This window comes from Salvia splendens, chromosome 20, assembly GCF_004379255.2.
Source record: "Salvia splendens isolate huo1 chromosome 20, SspV2, whole genome shotgun sequence".
Lineage (NCBI taxonomy): Eukaryota > Viridiplantae > Streptophyta > Magnoliopsida > Lamiales > Lamiaceae > Salvia > Salvia splendens.
Genome location: NC_056051.1, coordinates 732,237 through 746,857, shown reverse-complemented (window position 1 = coordinate 746,857; position 14,621 = coordinate 732,237). Strand labels below are relative to the sequence as shown.

Sequence of the window (14,621 nt, the reverse complement as noted above, 5' to 3'; positions counted from 1 at the left end):
GGGTGATTTGCACAAAGACGCATAATCGTCATGCGTTTCATTAAAAGGAGACGCATGAGGGTCATGCGTCTCTCCCAAACACGAAATAAAAAAAAGTTCAGTACAAACACGGAATCTAAGTTTCATTCTAGAACAAAAAAAGAAAAACCCCCTTAACCATCTCTTCTCTTAACTATTCTTTGATCTCTTATTTCATTTTGTCAATTTAAAAATGCAACAATTAAAAGAAATTCATTAAAAAACCAAAAAAATTAAAAATTAAAAATTGCATAACTTAAATCCTAAAAACTACTCCAACAGTAGGGGTGGCAGATTGGTCGGCACATCTATCGCTGGAGAAGCTGAATTCCTTCGTAATATATCACCAATTGGAATGACATCATACGGAAGCATCGGTCGTTGTGGCGTTGAACAATAGGAACAGTGATGTTTTATTTGTTTGTTTGAGGGACACGACCGTCCCCTTCCTCTACCGCCTTCGTTTCAATCGGATGACGTCGCGAGCCAGCTCCGGAGCTCGAGCCACTTGCATTGTTTCCCACGTACTGGATTACGACCTTTTTGTCGCACCGCTACAGTTGCCGCCGCCGCCACTTGACAAGTATATTGGCCACCCGCCGTGTGCTTCGTCCTTTTCGAGCTCAAGCTCATGCTGGATTGGGTGTCACCCGCCGAGTTGTCCATATACCGAACCATATTCCAAGTATTGACATACTTGAAGGCCCTCACGCCGATGTCTGTTGGAAGATCATCATAGCCGACTTTAGAATGTCGGCTTCATCCGCTCTTCTTTGGTACCATTGTTCTTCATTCCTGTAGACGCCGCATAATTTTTTGAAGTCTTTGTCCACCGGCTCGAAATGACTGCGGAGCATCTTCAAACTGCGGCGGTGAGTTCCTCTTGGCCGAGCGTTGTTGTAGTTTTCAAGCACCCTCGCCCAAAAAACATTCTGGATTTGTTGGGTGCCAACGATTAGATGACGACCCACACTTCGAACAATTTCTCCGTCTCGGCCAGAGTGTAGGGATGACGGGCACCGACCTTGTATTGGCCACCGATCTTTGAATTTTCCTCCAGTTGGTCCTCCTTGATTTGGGACAACGATTGCGTCGACCCATAAGACCCGTGCTGAAAATGTGACATGGAGGATCAGTAGATTTCCTCAGTTGGAGGACGCGCCTTTGGTAGGCGAGCGTCGACGAGCCTTGGGTGTTAGAAATTTTGTCGACCCATAAGACCCGTATTTGATTTTTTTTTGAGTAATTTAAGCTAAGATATTGGATGTTGAAATTTTGTTCTTGATGTTATATTTTAAAGCCCTTTTTATCTTATGTTGATTGTTTTGTGTTTGAATAAATGACAGAATGGGGGAGCTCATGGTTGAAAAACATATCAAATATATCGTATCAATTGAAAAGGTAGGCCTCATATTCGTTTTTACTATTTAGTTTGTAGATTGTACCAAGTTTTGTTTTTCCTCCCTGGGGTTATAGAATGAAACTTCCTGATAAATGCACATTATAAAAGAAAGATATTAAGAAATGATACGACATACACTAAGACGAAGATCGGGGTTTCTAGATTCTTGAAGTGGCGAGGGATTTCTTTTAGTATTAATGAGCACCCTTTCGTAGCAGAAAAAGGATGATTTTGCGTCTGTGGCTATGGAGCACCTGAGGTTGAATGGCGCTTATTGGGGATTGACTACTCTGGATGTTTTAGGAAAGCTTGATGCAGTGGATCAGGATGAGGCCGTTTCTTGGATCATGGAATGTCAGGATCAATCTGGTGTGTATCCAGGCGTTAGTTTTTGCGTGAATTGTCTGCCTTAGATTGATATTAGTCAAATTATTGTTTATTTCTTCACATGGTTCTGGTTCCAGCTAGTCCTTTACACTTTTTATTAATTGAAGATGTTAAAATAGATTGGTTCTGATAAACTCGCATCATCTTACTGTCCCTTGGTTTATGCAGGTGGTTTTGGTGGTAATATAGGGCATGATCCTCACCTGCTCTACACATTAAGTGCCATTCAGGTTTTAACACTATTTGACAAGATAGATGTTCTTGATATTGAGAAGGTTGCCAATTGTATCTTTCAATAATAGATATAATTATATGCTCCTTCCGTCCCCTAGAAAATATGAACTATTTTCTTTTTAGTATGTCCCTTAAAATTATAAACTTTCTAAATTAGGTATTGTGTTGGACAAACAAATCCAACGAAAATGTGGACCCCACCATCCACTAACACTACTTCCATTATATATTCTCTGCTCTCTTACTTAACCGATTGTGCATTAAAACCTGTAGCCCTTGTAAAGTTCATGTTTTTAAGGGATGGAGGAAGTATATGTTTTTCTTTGATGTTTGGGTCTGTGAGTAAATCTTTAAAATTAATAGTGCCAGATGGTGGTTGCTATTATGTATTTGCACTGATGGATGACTTTTTCCACTTGCATTTTTTCTCTTCTTGCTGAAATTTATTTGTTCCTTAGTATAGTCGAACACAGAATCAGAATTGAATACTCTACGTAAGCACTTAAGCTACTAGCTAGATATTGCAAGCTTACAGAATGCAGATGGATCATTTTCCGGTGACATTTGGGGTGAAGTGGATACCAGGTATGCTTTCTTATTAATCCAACACCTTTTTAGGTTGAAAAAATAACAAGTCTGCGCATATTTTCAGGTTTTCGTATATTGCAATATGCTCTCTCGCATTACTACAGCGTTTGGATAAAATAAATGTAGAAAAAGCTGTAGCGTACATTGTAAGTTGCAAGAATTTAGATGGTGGATTTGGATGCACACCTGGAGCAGAATCTCATGCAGGACAAAGTATGTATCATGTCTTTAGGTGTTTCGCATACTTGCAAAATTTGTCGAAAGTAAATGAGGACAAAAGGTATCATATGTTGTGGTTCAGTACTGAATATGAAGAGAACATTAATACCTACAGATTCATAAACCTGATAACTTAACTGAACTGAATGCATTTTAGTAAGAGTCATGATCCCTTTTATTCTGCTGCTGGAGAAGTCGTACACTCATACTCAACTCTCAACTAGGTGTAATTTTTGAGAGATTTTCAGCTTACCCAAAATCATTTATTTCTGCGACTGGATTTCTGGAAATGAAAAGTTTGGTCCAAGTGGCAAAACTAACAGATGTGGACGCATTTTGCCGAGTTGTTATTGCAGTTTTCTGTTGTGTGGGAGCTCTTGCTATCACTGGTTCTCTAGATCATGTTGACAAGGATCTTCTTGGATGGTGGTTATGTGAACGACAAGTAAAATCCGGAGGTTTAAACGGACGCCCTGAGAAGCTTCCCGATGTGAGTTATTCTTTCCTCATACGAAATCTGACAACAAGAATATTGTTCTCATATGATCTAGTGTATATTCCCAACTCCAGGTATGCTACTCGTGGTGGGTTCTTAGTAGTTTGATTATGATTGATAGAGTTCACTGGATTGACAAGAAGAAGCTCGCTGATTTCATCTTGGATTGCCAGGTTATTGTTTTGCATTAGGAATTGACAGAAGCTTACATTTACAGAGTAATCTTTGACGCTGTATCCTTGAATGGCGCAGGATAAAGAGAACGGTGGAATCTCAGACAGATCCGATGATGCTGTCGATGTCTTCCACACCTATTTTGGTGTTGCTGGTAAGATTTTGAGCTACTACTACTACTGCCCTCCTTTTTGTATGTTTTACCTGCTATAATGCAACACTTGGCCATTTGTTTTTTGGTGAATTCAGGTCTTTCGCTTCTTGAATATCCCGAACTCAAAGCTATAGATCCAGCTTATGCATTGCCCGTGGATGTTGTAAACAAAATTTTCCTCACCACCTGAAAACTCTAGTTGATCAATAGATTTGTAGTGCTACATATGCTTCTCTTTGGCTATATATGAATTATTGACTACTCAGAAATCTTGAATTACATTCTTTTTAGAGCTCCATATTCTAAAATCCTTCCTTGTGAAGGAATGCTCAGTTCTGACCATTTGATGGAACACTTATAGTTTGGATTTCAATTTCTGTGCTTTGATCTATGGTCGACTCCAAGGCTGGTGGTGGCGGAGAGGGAGTTTTTTTATTACCGCCGTCTACATTTTTCCTGTTTATCTTTGCCTTGTTTGCCCAGCCTGTGATCTTGGCTTGTATGTGATCTTCAAATATAGCCTTGTTGAATGAGCTTCCCATCTTCACTCCAGAAATCAAGAAAACTCTTACAAAACTGAACACTAATGTCTTTTTCTGTTTCTCTAAATTATAGAGGAAAGCAAGACCTACCTGAGCAACAATGGCATACAGTGGCAGGGTACTATAACTGCAAAGAAGCTGCACCAGCACCCTATACACGAACACATCATCGTGCTAATATTTTCATTTAACAGGAAACTGATGTGTACGAGTGTGGTGTACCCTACCCTATTATGAGCCGGGGGATTATGTAGCCGAATTCTCCCATGATGCAAGAATCGAAGCCATACAAAACCTGCATCGGCAAAATGGTGTTTGAGTTTGGAGTGTTGCAGGGAAAAGGGAAACAATCATATCTCACCAACACCCAGAAGAAAACTGCGATCTCAAAGGAGTTCTGGAAGAGAATAATGTGGATGAGGATGAGGACGAGACGCGGTTTGTTGAACCAGAAATGATGATCAGAAGGCTTCACCACAAGCTCCCCAGGTATTGCTACATGCCTTTGAGCCACTTCTCTTGCTAGTTGAGTGATTATGTGCTCAAGTTTTGCTCCCACAGCAAGAAGAAGCTACCAAATCAACTAAATGAGGTTAATTAGGTTTGTGTGTGTGTGTGTGTGTGTGTGTGAGAGAGAAAGAGAGAGAGAGAGAGAGAGGGCTCACAATCAAGGGCAAGAATGCAATCCAGAAATATGCATGCCATCCTACATGTTAAATGTCATGTATATTAACCAGCATAGGTGGAAAGATTTAATCTTGGAGGAAGTAGAACTGAGAGGTTACCATGAACATTGAGCAGCAAGAAAAGCACCACAAGAATCCATAAATACCAACTGCATGTGACAGAAAATCAGTAAACAAGGTTGTTGTGTGATAAGATGAGATAATACTGACCTTATACCGACGACTTTCTTGAAATCAGTTTCGAGGGCACGGAGCATGTACTTGTAGAAGTTGAACGTGGGATTATCTCTGTAATGATTCTGGAAAAAGGACTTGTCAAGCTTGATTGTGCAAGAGAAGAGAGTAGTGGTAAAGGTGAGAAGCTTACATTGATGAAGCCGCGGCGGAGAGTGGTGTAATCTAGTTCATTCACAGATCCATAAAATTGCTTGAAAAAGGAGTGCTGAAATAGAAGAAGAGTTACAAGAAAGTGTAGTGTAATACACTTAGTATTTGGAAGAGAATGAGAGCTACCACTTACCAGCCAACTCAAAAGAGCCAAGTCTTTCCCAATGCCAAGAAACCTCCCCCTAATGAAATCATGCTGGTGGATGTGTGTTACTTTTTCTTGCTGTTGCTGCCCTGCGTATGTATACCAACTTAGTCATGTTAGCAAATGAAACATAAATATATATAACAAGATCAGTGATCGATTTCTAGGTTTCGTCGTAAACCTAATTGGTTACTTCCAATTACGTAAATCAATAGTTCAAACCGCACTCAAAGGTAGGGCATTTCCCATTTTTATAGGAACTTTTGTATCACAAACAATGATATCTCCAATTATAGCCCCTCTGGGATGTAAAATATATCTCTTCTCACCATCTCTTTAGTGTATGAGACAAATGTATGCATTTCGATTAGGGTCGTATTTTATCATCAACTTGATGATTTAATTCCAAGATATAAGACTTTCCTATTATAGCGGGTTGTTCAAAAGGGCTTCCCGTCCTTCCATCAAATATTCTGCTTTTTTCTTGATATCAGGGTTCAAATTACTGGCTTCATATAATTCAGAAAACACTAGTTTTCTGGAAGCTTCTTGTTCATATCTCTCATCAAAAGGCGCTATTCGATAATGTCTGTCTAGCAAACCCCCTGCTAACCCGAGCGAACATTCAAATATCTGTCCTACATTCATTCAAATAATTCTATAACGGTGTAAAGAGAGAACTAGAACCATTATATAAGTCTCATGGGTCACTCATATCATCAATTGGTTTTAGGATAGAATCCTATGGATTTATATCAAGTTGGTCAAGTTGGATCGATCGTGTGTGATGTGAACATTACCTTGTTCTTGATCGCCTTCCTTTTTCTGGATAGCGTCTTCCCAATGTTTCCATTGCCGAATCTGCAGTAAATGACAAGACAATACAATAATAAAGGAACCACATTCATGAAGGTGTTCTTGTTTTATAACCAACCTGTAAGCTTCCAAAGAGAATTGTTAGAGCAGAGAATACAACATGCACCACAGCTAGCACAAATATGAATATATGGAGATCATGCAATGCCTGTGGAGACAACAATGGAGCCTTCCCCTGCATACATACACACATCAATTAATCCATCCCAATTATTATTACAAATATGTGTATATTAATTTCTTTTTCTAGAACCTCTAATTGACAATGGCCTTGAGCATCAGATGGTGCTGCAAGAAGGCGTCGGTGGCCGCCACCACCATTGCCTTCTTGATCATCTTTTTCCTTCTTGCAAGGTAGCCAGTCATATGTTAAATGTTGTGCTATGCATATTGTGCTGATTCTAGATTGGAAAACAGTGAGCAGCAGTGATATGAATCCAAGCAACATCAACTCTGCATCAATCCGCTCCCCCATCAATATCCACGAAAAATAGTCTTATATTTAGTAAGTTTTTTCTCTTTAACCACTTTTTAAAATAATTTCTTACTTTGTCAATTTTGCATTAAAACTCGTGTTGTATACAACTAAGACTAGAAGCAGGTAGTATATACAACCCCCTCTCTCTCTCACTCGCTCGCTTGCTTGCTTACCTTCCTTAATCTTGAGCAACGCCTCGAAAAGGGGCCATTGCTTTTTACTCACCAAGAACTGTACACACGAATCACATGATCATCTTCATCGTCATCATCCTACAAAACAAATCATCAAAAACAAGAGAAATAGTATAACCTTGCCGGTGTAGTGAAGGAGCCTTTCCGCAGTCAAAGAGATGGCGACGATGACCGTACACACCAACGCCAGCACCCACGTCGGCGTATACTTCAAACTCTCTCCGTCTCCCCCGCCGGCCATTCTTAATGATCACCTCTTTCCTGATACTTTCATTTAAATTCTTAATAAATTCTACAGTAAGTCAAGCAGGGAGACTGCATCTAAAATGTTGGGTTGGGACAAGTTGCATTATGGTTTAGGTCCACAAAACGTTAGTTTGACATAGACTTCCACGAAGACAATTTTAATGAATATGTTAAGTTGCAACTGCTCTGTTGTTTTTGCTCCTTTTTTGGTCGTCGCATTAGTCGATGTTTCCTACCATATGGCAATTAGTTCTTGTCGTGTGAACAACGTTTACAACATCTTCATTTCCCACCTTTGCAAATAAATACTAAAATTTAATTTAAGCCATCTCTTTATTACTCTCTATGTCTATGTCCTATAATAGATGCCACATTTGGGTAATGACATAAATTTTCAGAGGTTGTTTTGTGTTAAGTGAAGAAATAAAATACTCCCTCCATCTACCATTTAAAGAACCCGTTTGACTTGGGCACGAATTTTAAAAAATTGTTTGACTTTATAAAGAAAAGTATAGAAATAAAGTAACTGGAATGTGAAATCCATTTTTAATGTTAGTTTAATAATAGATTGTGAGTGTAAAATGTTAGTGGATTGTAGGGTCTACATACTAAGAGTGAAATAAAGTAAATGATTCTATAAATCGTAGACCACCTAAAATGACAAAATGACTCTTTAAATGATGGACACAAGGAATAGTATTTATATTAATGTGAGAGATAATTTTTTCTAAAAAAAATGTGACAGAACAAACAAGAAGTAAAGTGTGACATCTATTATAGGACGTAATTAGTATTTGTAAGGCCCAACAACTACCAATAAGCCAAAAAGCCACTCTCTCTCTCTCCCTCTCCCTATGATTTGGGCCGCCCCAATCCGGAACCGCCCAATAGGGCTCTGTGTCCTTCGTCTCCAAAACAGAAGAGGAGATCGAAGAATTCGGAGATGGGGCTAATGTTCTACAGAACACTTCGAGGAAGCTCATTGATGGTGTAAGGAGGAGGGTCTTCCTATAGAAAAGGTTCCAACATAGAACCAATTTTGAGAATGATATTATTTCCCTATAGCATCATTCATGGTCAACTGGATTGAAATCTCAGGCTCGAAACACAGTGAAATTAAAAGTTGACTGATGTAAATAGTTTTCATATTTGAAAACCACATTTAGTTTTTACTTACTAAGCTACAACACAAGCCTTTGGCATCCAGGGTATCACATGAAATATGAAAAAAAATGTAGTTTTTACTTGAGTCGATAATAGCTCAATTACTGATGCACGCACAGGCCTAGCAACTACCTCGAGCAGAGTTGACAACGTTGCTTAAAAACATTTGCGATGGATGACAGATGGCCCGTGCTCGTCATAATCAGCCTTGGTCAGATGCTGATTCTGAGGGAACACCACTTTGGCTAGTATGGCTCCTCCCACCCATGCTGAGTGTCTTGTCACGTTATCCGGCATGTATTCTGGCGCCTGCGTAATAAGATACAATCAGATGTGCTGTGCATTAAAAAACGTTCAACTGTATGCACCCCAAATGGTAGGCTCTGCTATAGTTAGTAGTGGATTATACCTTCACCAGACAAGGCCGGATAGCAGAGGAGACAGCAGCTTCCTTCTGAAACCTATCCTCGAAACCTATAACCGAAGGGATAAAACATCGAGGCATTTCTTTTAGCCTTATATAGGAGACATAATCTAAAGTTAAGAAAGCAAGCATCACATCTCACCAGTCATACAGGCAGTTCCACCACACAGTACAGTATTTTCCAGCAGCTGGCGGTGATTCTCAGTTGACACAGTTGAGATGCAACGAACAAGCTGCTCAGCTATTCCATGAGCCTCTAAACCTAAAATTGATGGTTGGAATAAGGCCTCACCAACAGTATACCTTTCTTTTCCAATTTTTATCACCTGAATTAGATAGCATTAGAACATCAAACCAAAGTCTGAAATGATCAGATTCTAAAGAAATGTGTGATATGCAAAGGGATTCTCTCTCATTTCGCCACCAGATAGAAATATATATAACCTGTCCATCAGGCAGAGTGTGTTGCTCCTCAGGGCATCCCTGCAGGAACCTTCTATAAGCAGCCTCGTCCTCAGCACAGCAGGAATATTGCTCCTTCAACTTTTCCACGTCAGAGATGCTTAAGTTCACATGTGGATTGGACATACGGAGTTCTTGAGCAAATAAGTTGGTCAAATCCAATCCACCTATTTCAAATCTTCTAGATGATATATGCTGAACAGCGCCTTCTATTACTGATGCAATATCTGAAAATTTGAGAAAACAAACCATTTGTTAACAGAACTTGTACCAGAGACCAACTATACTGCTGCCCTAGGTCAAGTCCTTAGGCAGTCAAAAGGAACACTTGATACAGATGGTGTTGGTGACAAACAATGAGGAATAAACAGAACACCTCAAACTTGAGCTAATCGAAGCTACCAACAAGTCAAAACATACGGGTTGCCAAGACAAAAATGGCTGATAAGGTCATATGAGTAAAAATAGAGGAGACCACTCCATCATCATTATTGAGTTCAAAATTGGTCCATATGAGTAAAAAGAAAAAGCTGAGAGAACACATCTGGAGCCGAGAGACAAAGTTTAGCAAATAAGGTAAAATACCTTTTTCTACTTTTTTTTTCCAATGTTTTATGAGGAATGGCAGCATATTAACCGTTAATACTTCCACAAGACTTTGCAACTAACTTTTTTGTATCTAACTGAACATTGTTTAACCACAGAAAGAAAGAACAAGATATCCAGATGACTTGCCACTTATTAAATTTAGATATATGTTTGAGTTCAAATAAATAAACTACCACTAAATAATGGGTTAAGATCAAGCTCATACATGTCATCTTCACAGCAGCAGTTCAAGAAAGGAAAATCAGAAAAAACAGGTTCAGCAACACATACCCATTTTTCCATGTCCGATGTCAACTGTGCATCCTGAAATGCGGCCTAAAGCATAAAGTGATAGCACTGCTTGCTCAGATGCAAAAAAGCCTGAGATGTTGAACTTTTCAAACATCAATTGTACCAATTGCTCTCTAACTGCCTGTTTCACAATATATGAGGTTGACAGATCAGAGAAGTGTTTAAACAATTTATATTCCCATATCACATGATTTTAATGTTACATTAGCATCCTATAGTTTTGAAATTTAATTTATTTACAGGTCAATAACATGTCAAATACCAGCAGTTTATAGAACAAAACATATCTGAGAAGGCCAGGAACAAATGAAAGATATATATTTGACAAAGAGAAGACTTTGACTAAACCAACCTTTGGAGTTGCCAGTGGATCTGTAAACAAAATTTGGCCTTCGTTACCAATCTCCCATCCAAGACCAGTATATAACACATGGCTTAATAAATCTTCCATGGCATCCCAATCTCTGATAAAGCCTCGGACGACTGGATCAATAGTCACACTTTCGAGGGAGGAAGAATCGGTCAAGGATTCATCTGCAGGTATTCGTTGCATTTGTGTTGGAATTACCTAAAATGAGGAGGGGACATTGTAAATAAAGTACGTAAGAGAAAATGGCATAAATGAAAGAAATCTACATAGTTAAGTGCAGACAAGTGCTAAAAAAGGGTTTGGAGCACTGAAAATGGTGAACAACATATATCCAATATAATAAGTAAATCACTAAGAAATGTATATAAGATTAAGAATTACTAGGTGCAACATTAATATAGACTGGGCTATTCACAAAAACTAAATAACTGAAGCACATTTTTGCAACACAAAAAGGAGCACAAGTTTCAATTGAAGGGAAAAACTAAATAACTGAAACATAATAAACATTGATAACTTGAACAAATGATGAAGGACCACAAAATTTCTTCAAATCCAATTTGGGAATCTTAGTTTGTTTCCTTAATTGATCACTGAATAGTCAAGAAGCTCAAGCAATTAAAACTGAAATGGATCCATCACTGATCTTGGTATCAGTTTTCAACTTCGTTTAGTCATCACGATTCCAAAATGAAACTCAAAACATTAAAACCCTTAAGCATTAACTCCAGTTTAAAACCCCAAGCAGGTACCAAATTCAGATCGGTAATTACAACACATTCATTTGCAGCATTCTGAGATCAAAGGTAAGAGTTTCACCAAATTTGTCTCGCAAATCGCGATCTCACCTGGACCACTCTAAAGGCTTCCCAATAAAATCATTATTTCCCTAAATCGTAAAAGAAGTATTACCTCAGGGTCACATTCAGGAAGGGCATGATTATATTTGAAAAGTTTAGAACCAGCGTCAACCACAGCTGGCTCCATGCTCCAAATTGAGTTCCAGAGGAACCGCGACAGCCCAATGGTGGATGATGAATTGAGATAGAGAATTTGGAGGAAAAAAATAGAAATGTAGGGCAACCAAACTAAGCCGATGTTCATTTATAGGACAGGGGGAAAAGGTGGTTAAGACGCTCATTTATTCCATGGTACTAAAGCTGACATGTGAGCGATAAAAGTCAATAATGACCCTCGGAAGCACCTTGACATCTCTTTAAAACATTAAAAATTACTGCTAAATATTAAAAGTAGAATCTAGGTTAGCATAATAGAGTTCTCTAAGACAGCACAAATTAGAATTACAACTCAGCTTCTTAAATCTGCCATAAATAAATTGCTTCCAAGTATAGCTCCTCCTCATTATGGAAAGATTATTTCCTATTGGGGCTAATCTACCTGTTTCTTAAATCTTCATATTTTCCAATCAAACTGAATTCAATACCAATTGGCAGAGGATCGAACTAAAGATGGTAATGCTTATCTTTAAATGCCTTTCTAATCAATGTCACGTGGACAAACTATTATCGTTGAAGGAGTACTTGATGTAGATGCTCAAAAAGAAATGAGTCGAGAATCAATCAGTTCACTCAAATTAGAAAGGGCGGGCGTCTTGCCTTCAACAGCATGAGTTGAACTCTAGGTAACTGACACTAATAAACTATATGTGACATAAATGGAAAGTCTAAAAGGAAACATTATCCCTTAAAAGCTTGTAATACACATCCCTTGCATTATTTGGAATTAAGCCAATCTGCAAATAAGTCATTATTTCATTCTTCTATTTGCACTCAATCAGAGAATAAGAAAAGAAATTTCAAGTTTAAATACCACATGCCTCTCCGGCACGGAGCAACCAGAAGCATCGTATTATTGATCATTTATGATGAACTGAACTGTGACAGAAATGGAACTTATAACTTTCATTTGCGCTCTAATAGTACTACCACTGATGCTATACACCATAAATTTTACAATATTTTTAGAATCAGCATTATGTTGAGAGGTCAGATGAAACCTATAGACTACAATAACTACAAAAAACACACTTCTTTGCAGTTATACTATTCAACTGCATAATTTGCGATGCATCCAGGAGCTTGAGGATTGCATGGAAGGATCACAGTTAGGTGCACAAACACTAGCTATTCTTTCATTCATGATAATGCAGTATGAGGATGACTAAAAGTTTCCTAATTAAACTAAAACTGAAGGCCGGAGGGAGTAATACACGAGCCTCCTTCCGATGTTGTAGCTCAAGCAATTAGCTTTTGCTGAGATAGGGCAAAACAGGACAATCACAGTTCTTTTGTCAAGTAAAAAGGGGCATAAGTAAATCAAACCAGCCTAAACTCAGAAAAACTTCTCTGGATCCATGCTCAAATAAAAATAGTTCTACAACACACAGCAATGAGGAAGAAAAAAGACGTATCCAAACACAATTACAGCTTAAAATTGATTGGAGGGAAGAAGGGGACAAGCATCGGAAAAATCACCCCAGTTTCGTAACTGTAAGGGTTTCACGTCTTCTTATACAGCAAAATTGGTCAATTTTTCACAGTGGAGCCACAACAAAATGAAGAGTGCTTTAAGCAATAGAACGAAGGGCGGAGGTTCGTCCTTGACACCGAACATCAGAGGAAGAAAAGATGAGGCGTAATTGAAGTTACCATAGAAGGAGGCTGGTCGGGAACAGCGAAACCGGATTTGAGCATCTTAGTGCCAGCGTCAATCACGACGGCGTCCATATCTCCGGCGGCAAATTGTTAGGGTTTCAGAGTAGAGGTGGGTGCAAATGCATGCGATGCCTGAAGCTGAACGACGTCGTGCAACGCCGGTGTCTGTATATATAGGGAAGGGTAGTGCAGAGTGAAGGAGCGAACTTGGAAATTGGGAATTCGAAAATGTGAATCAGCTCATTAAATGCTCTCTGTATGCACTGTTGCTTGCTTGGATTAATGAATTATAGTAGTAGCTTTTTCTTTTTTTGGGTTATTTAATTTAATACCGTACAATGTTTATATCTAACCAGTCTTCATCAATAAAAAATTCGAGGCAAATTCTTTTGGTTAGCAAACTTTATTAAGGTTACAATTTTAGTATGTCATATTTAAAAATATCTTTTAAAGTCCTTGAATGTAATATTATTTAAACTATTTTTTACTATTTTAAAAAAAAATTAACGAAAATATCCCGAGGCCCATAAAGGGCATTCAGATATTTGATATCTTTTCTCTATTAAAATATTTAATTTATCTCTCTTAATTTTTTCCCCTTTCTTCCATCTCTTTTTCTATTTTCTTCCCATTTTTTCCTTCTCTTTTTAAATAAAGAGCTAAAATAATTAAGAGATAAATTAAATATTTTTATAAAGAAAAGAGAATAAATAGACTAAGATGTCCTTCATGGACTTGAGGGTATTTTCCTCTAACAAAGTTTGAAATAGTAAAAAAGTAGCTCAAACAATATAATATCGAAGTTAATGAACCTCAAAATATTGTATGTTAAAAATATCAACACAAACATATAAATTTATCAATTTTTCTTGTGTTGATAAATTATGTCTTTGTATTTATATTAAAATTTACATGTTGTATTGATATAATTATGTCTCTGTGTTGATAATTTTAATACACAGAATTGAAAATTATTAGTTATTACTGTAAATTAGTTAGCACACTAACGCAATCCTCAAACGATATTTTCAAATGTCACGCACCAAAATTGATACCTTAGCAAAGTTTGAAGACAAAGAAAATGTCCCCTCAAAAAAATAAGGCTGATAATATGTAGAGATCCTTATATTGATATATTTTATTATTTTATTAAATCATTCTGTAAATATTTGGTTCATAAGTTCTTTTTATAAATATTTTTATTTGATTAAATCTTTATTTAACATATTTTGAAATTTAATTAACTTGTGTTATGGAGTATTTATTTTTCTTTTTTTCTAATTTATTTTAAATTTAGTTCAGTCGAAATATTAACTCAAAAATAATTAATAAATAAATAAATTTATAAATTAAAAACACATAATATTAATGAACTTTTCATTTTTCATTAATTCTTGAGT

General features: G+C 37.5%; 3 protein-coding genes across 4 annotated transcripts; 1 reads left to right on the top strand and 2 right to left on the bottom strand.

Annotated features, from left to right (window-relative positions):
- The first annotated feature begins 338 nt into the window (after positions 1-338).
- On the top strand, positions 339-3,941 carry LOC121783009 (geranylgeranyl transferase type-2 subunit beta 1-like). Its single transcript, XM_042181044.1, has 10 exons — positions 339-1,241; positions 1,365-1,419; positions 1,639-1,789; positions 1,976-2,092; positions 2,560-2,626; positions 2,694-2,842; positions 3,205-3,338; positions 3,419-3,517; positions 3,597-3,672; positions 3,768-3,941. Exons 2-10 carry the CDS (start codon positions 1,366-1,368, stop codon positions 3,860-3,862), a joined length of 942 nt encoding a protein of 313 aa, XP_042036978.1. The 5' UTR covers positions 339-1,241; position 1,365; the 3' UTR covers positions 3,863-3,941.
- LOC121783008 (MLO-like protein 1) lies at positions 3,733-7,298 on the bottom strand. Of its 2 annotated transcripts, XM_042181043.1 has the most exons (15): positions 7,099-7,298; positions 6,960-7,017; positions 6,562-6,761; positions 6,367-6,483; positions 6,233-6,293; positions 5,421-5,521; positions 5,268-5,342; positions 5,111-5,199; positions 5,000-5,049; positions 4,880-4,920; positions 4,576-4,785; positions 4,442-4,509; positions 4,305-4,365; positions 3,953-4,214; positions 3,733-3,858 (listed from the first exon to the last, which is right to left on the bottom strand). In XM_042181043.1, the coding sequence occupies exons 1-14, from the start codon at positions 7,219-7,221 to the stop codon at positions 4,002-4,004; spliced, it is 1,467 nt and encodes a 488-aa protein (XP_042036977.1). In that variant the 5' UTR covers positions 7,222-7,298; the 3' UTR covers positions 3,733-3,858; positions 3,953-4,001. The 2 variants fall into 2 exon arrangements, with proteins under 2 accessions (XP_042036977.1, XP_042036976.1); XM_042181042.1 differs by lacking the exon at positions 3,733-3,858 and having other exon boundaries at positions 3,900-4,214; positions 7,099-7,297.
- Positions 7,299-8,337: 1,039 nt separating this feature from the next.
- On the bottom strand, positions 8,338-13,498 carry LOC121781798 (actin-related protein 7-like). The gene is made up of 7 exons (XM_042179494.1): positions 13,216-13,498; positions 10,529-10,744; positions 10,156-10,297; positions 9,259-9,503; positions 8,957-9,140; positions 8,800-8,864; positions 8,338-8,699 (listed from the first exon to the last, which is right to left on the bottom strand). Exons 1-7 carry the CDS (start codon positions 13,291-13,293, stop codon positions 8,547-8,549), a joined length of 1,083 nt encoding a protein of 360 aa, XP_042035428.1. The 5' UTR covers positions 13,294-13,498; the 3' UTR covers positions 8,338-8,546.
- Positions 13,499-14,621: the final 1,123 nt, after the last annotated feature.

Coding starts and splice junctions, on each gene's coding strand:
- LOC121783009 (XM_042181044.1), top strand. CDS start 1,366: ATGGGGGAGCTCATGGTTGAAAAACATATCAAATATATCGTATCAATT. Junction 2,627..2,693: donor TGGGGTGAAGTGGATACCAG/GTATGCTTTCTT, acceptor GCATATTTTCAG/GTTTTCGTATATTGCAATAT. Junction 3,339..3,418: donor GCCCTGAGAAGCTTCCCGAT/GTGAGTTATTCT, acceptor TCCCAACTCCAG/GTATGCTACTCGTGGTGGGT.
- LOC121783008 (XM_042181043.1), bottom strand. CDS start 7,221: ATGGCCGGCGGGGGAGACGGAGAGAGTTTGAAGTATACGCCGACGTGG. Junction 7,018..7,098: donor TCCTTCACTACACCGGCAAG/GTTATACTATTT, acceptor TCGTGTGTACAG/TTCTTGGTGAGTAAAAAGCA. Junction 4,786..4,879: donor TTGCATTCTTGCCCTTGATT/GTGAGCCCTCTC, acceptor TTGATTTGGTAG/CTTCTTCTTGCTGTGGGAGC.
- LOC121781798 (XM_042179494.1), bottom strand. CDS start 13,293: ATGGACGCCGTCGTGATTGACGCTGGCACTAAGATGCTCAAATCCGGT. Junction 10,298..10,528: donor ATCCACTGGCAACTCCAAAG/GTTGGTTTAGTC, acceptor ATTGTGAAACAG/GCAGTTAGAGAGCAATTGGT. Junction 8,865..8,956: donor TGGAACTGCCTGTATGACTG/GTGAGATGTGAT, acceptor CTTCGGTTATAG/GTTTCGAGGATAGGTTTCAG.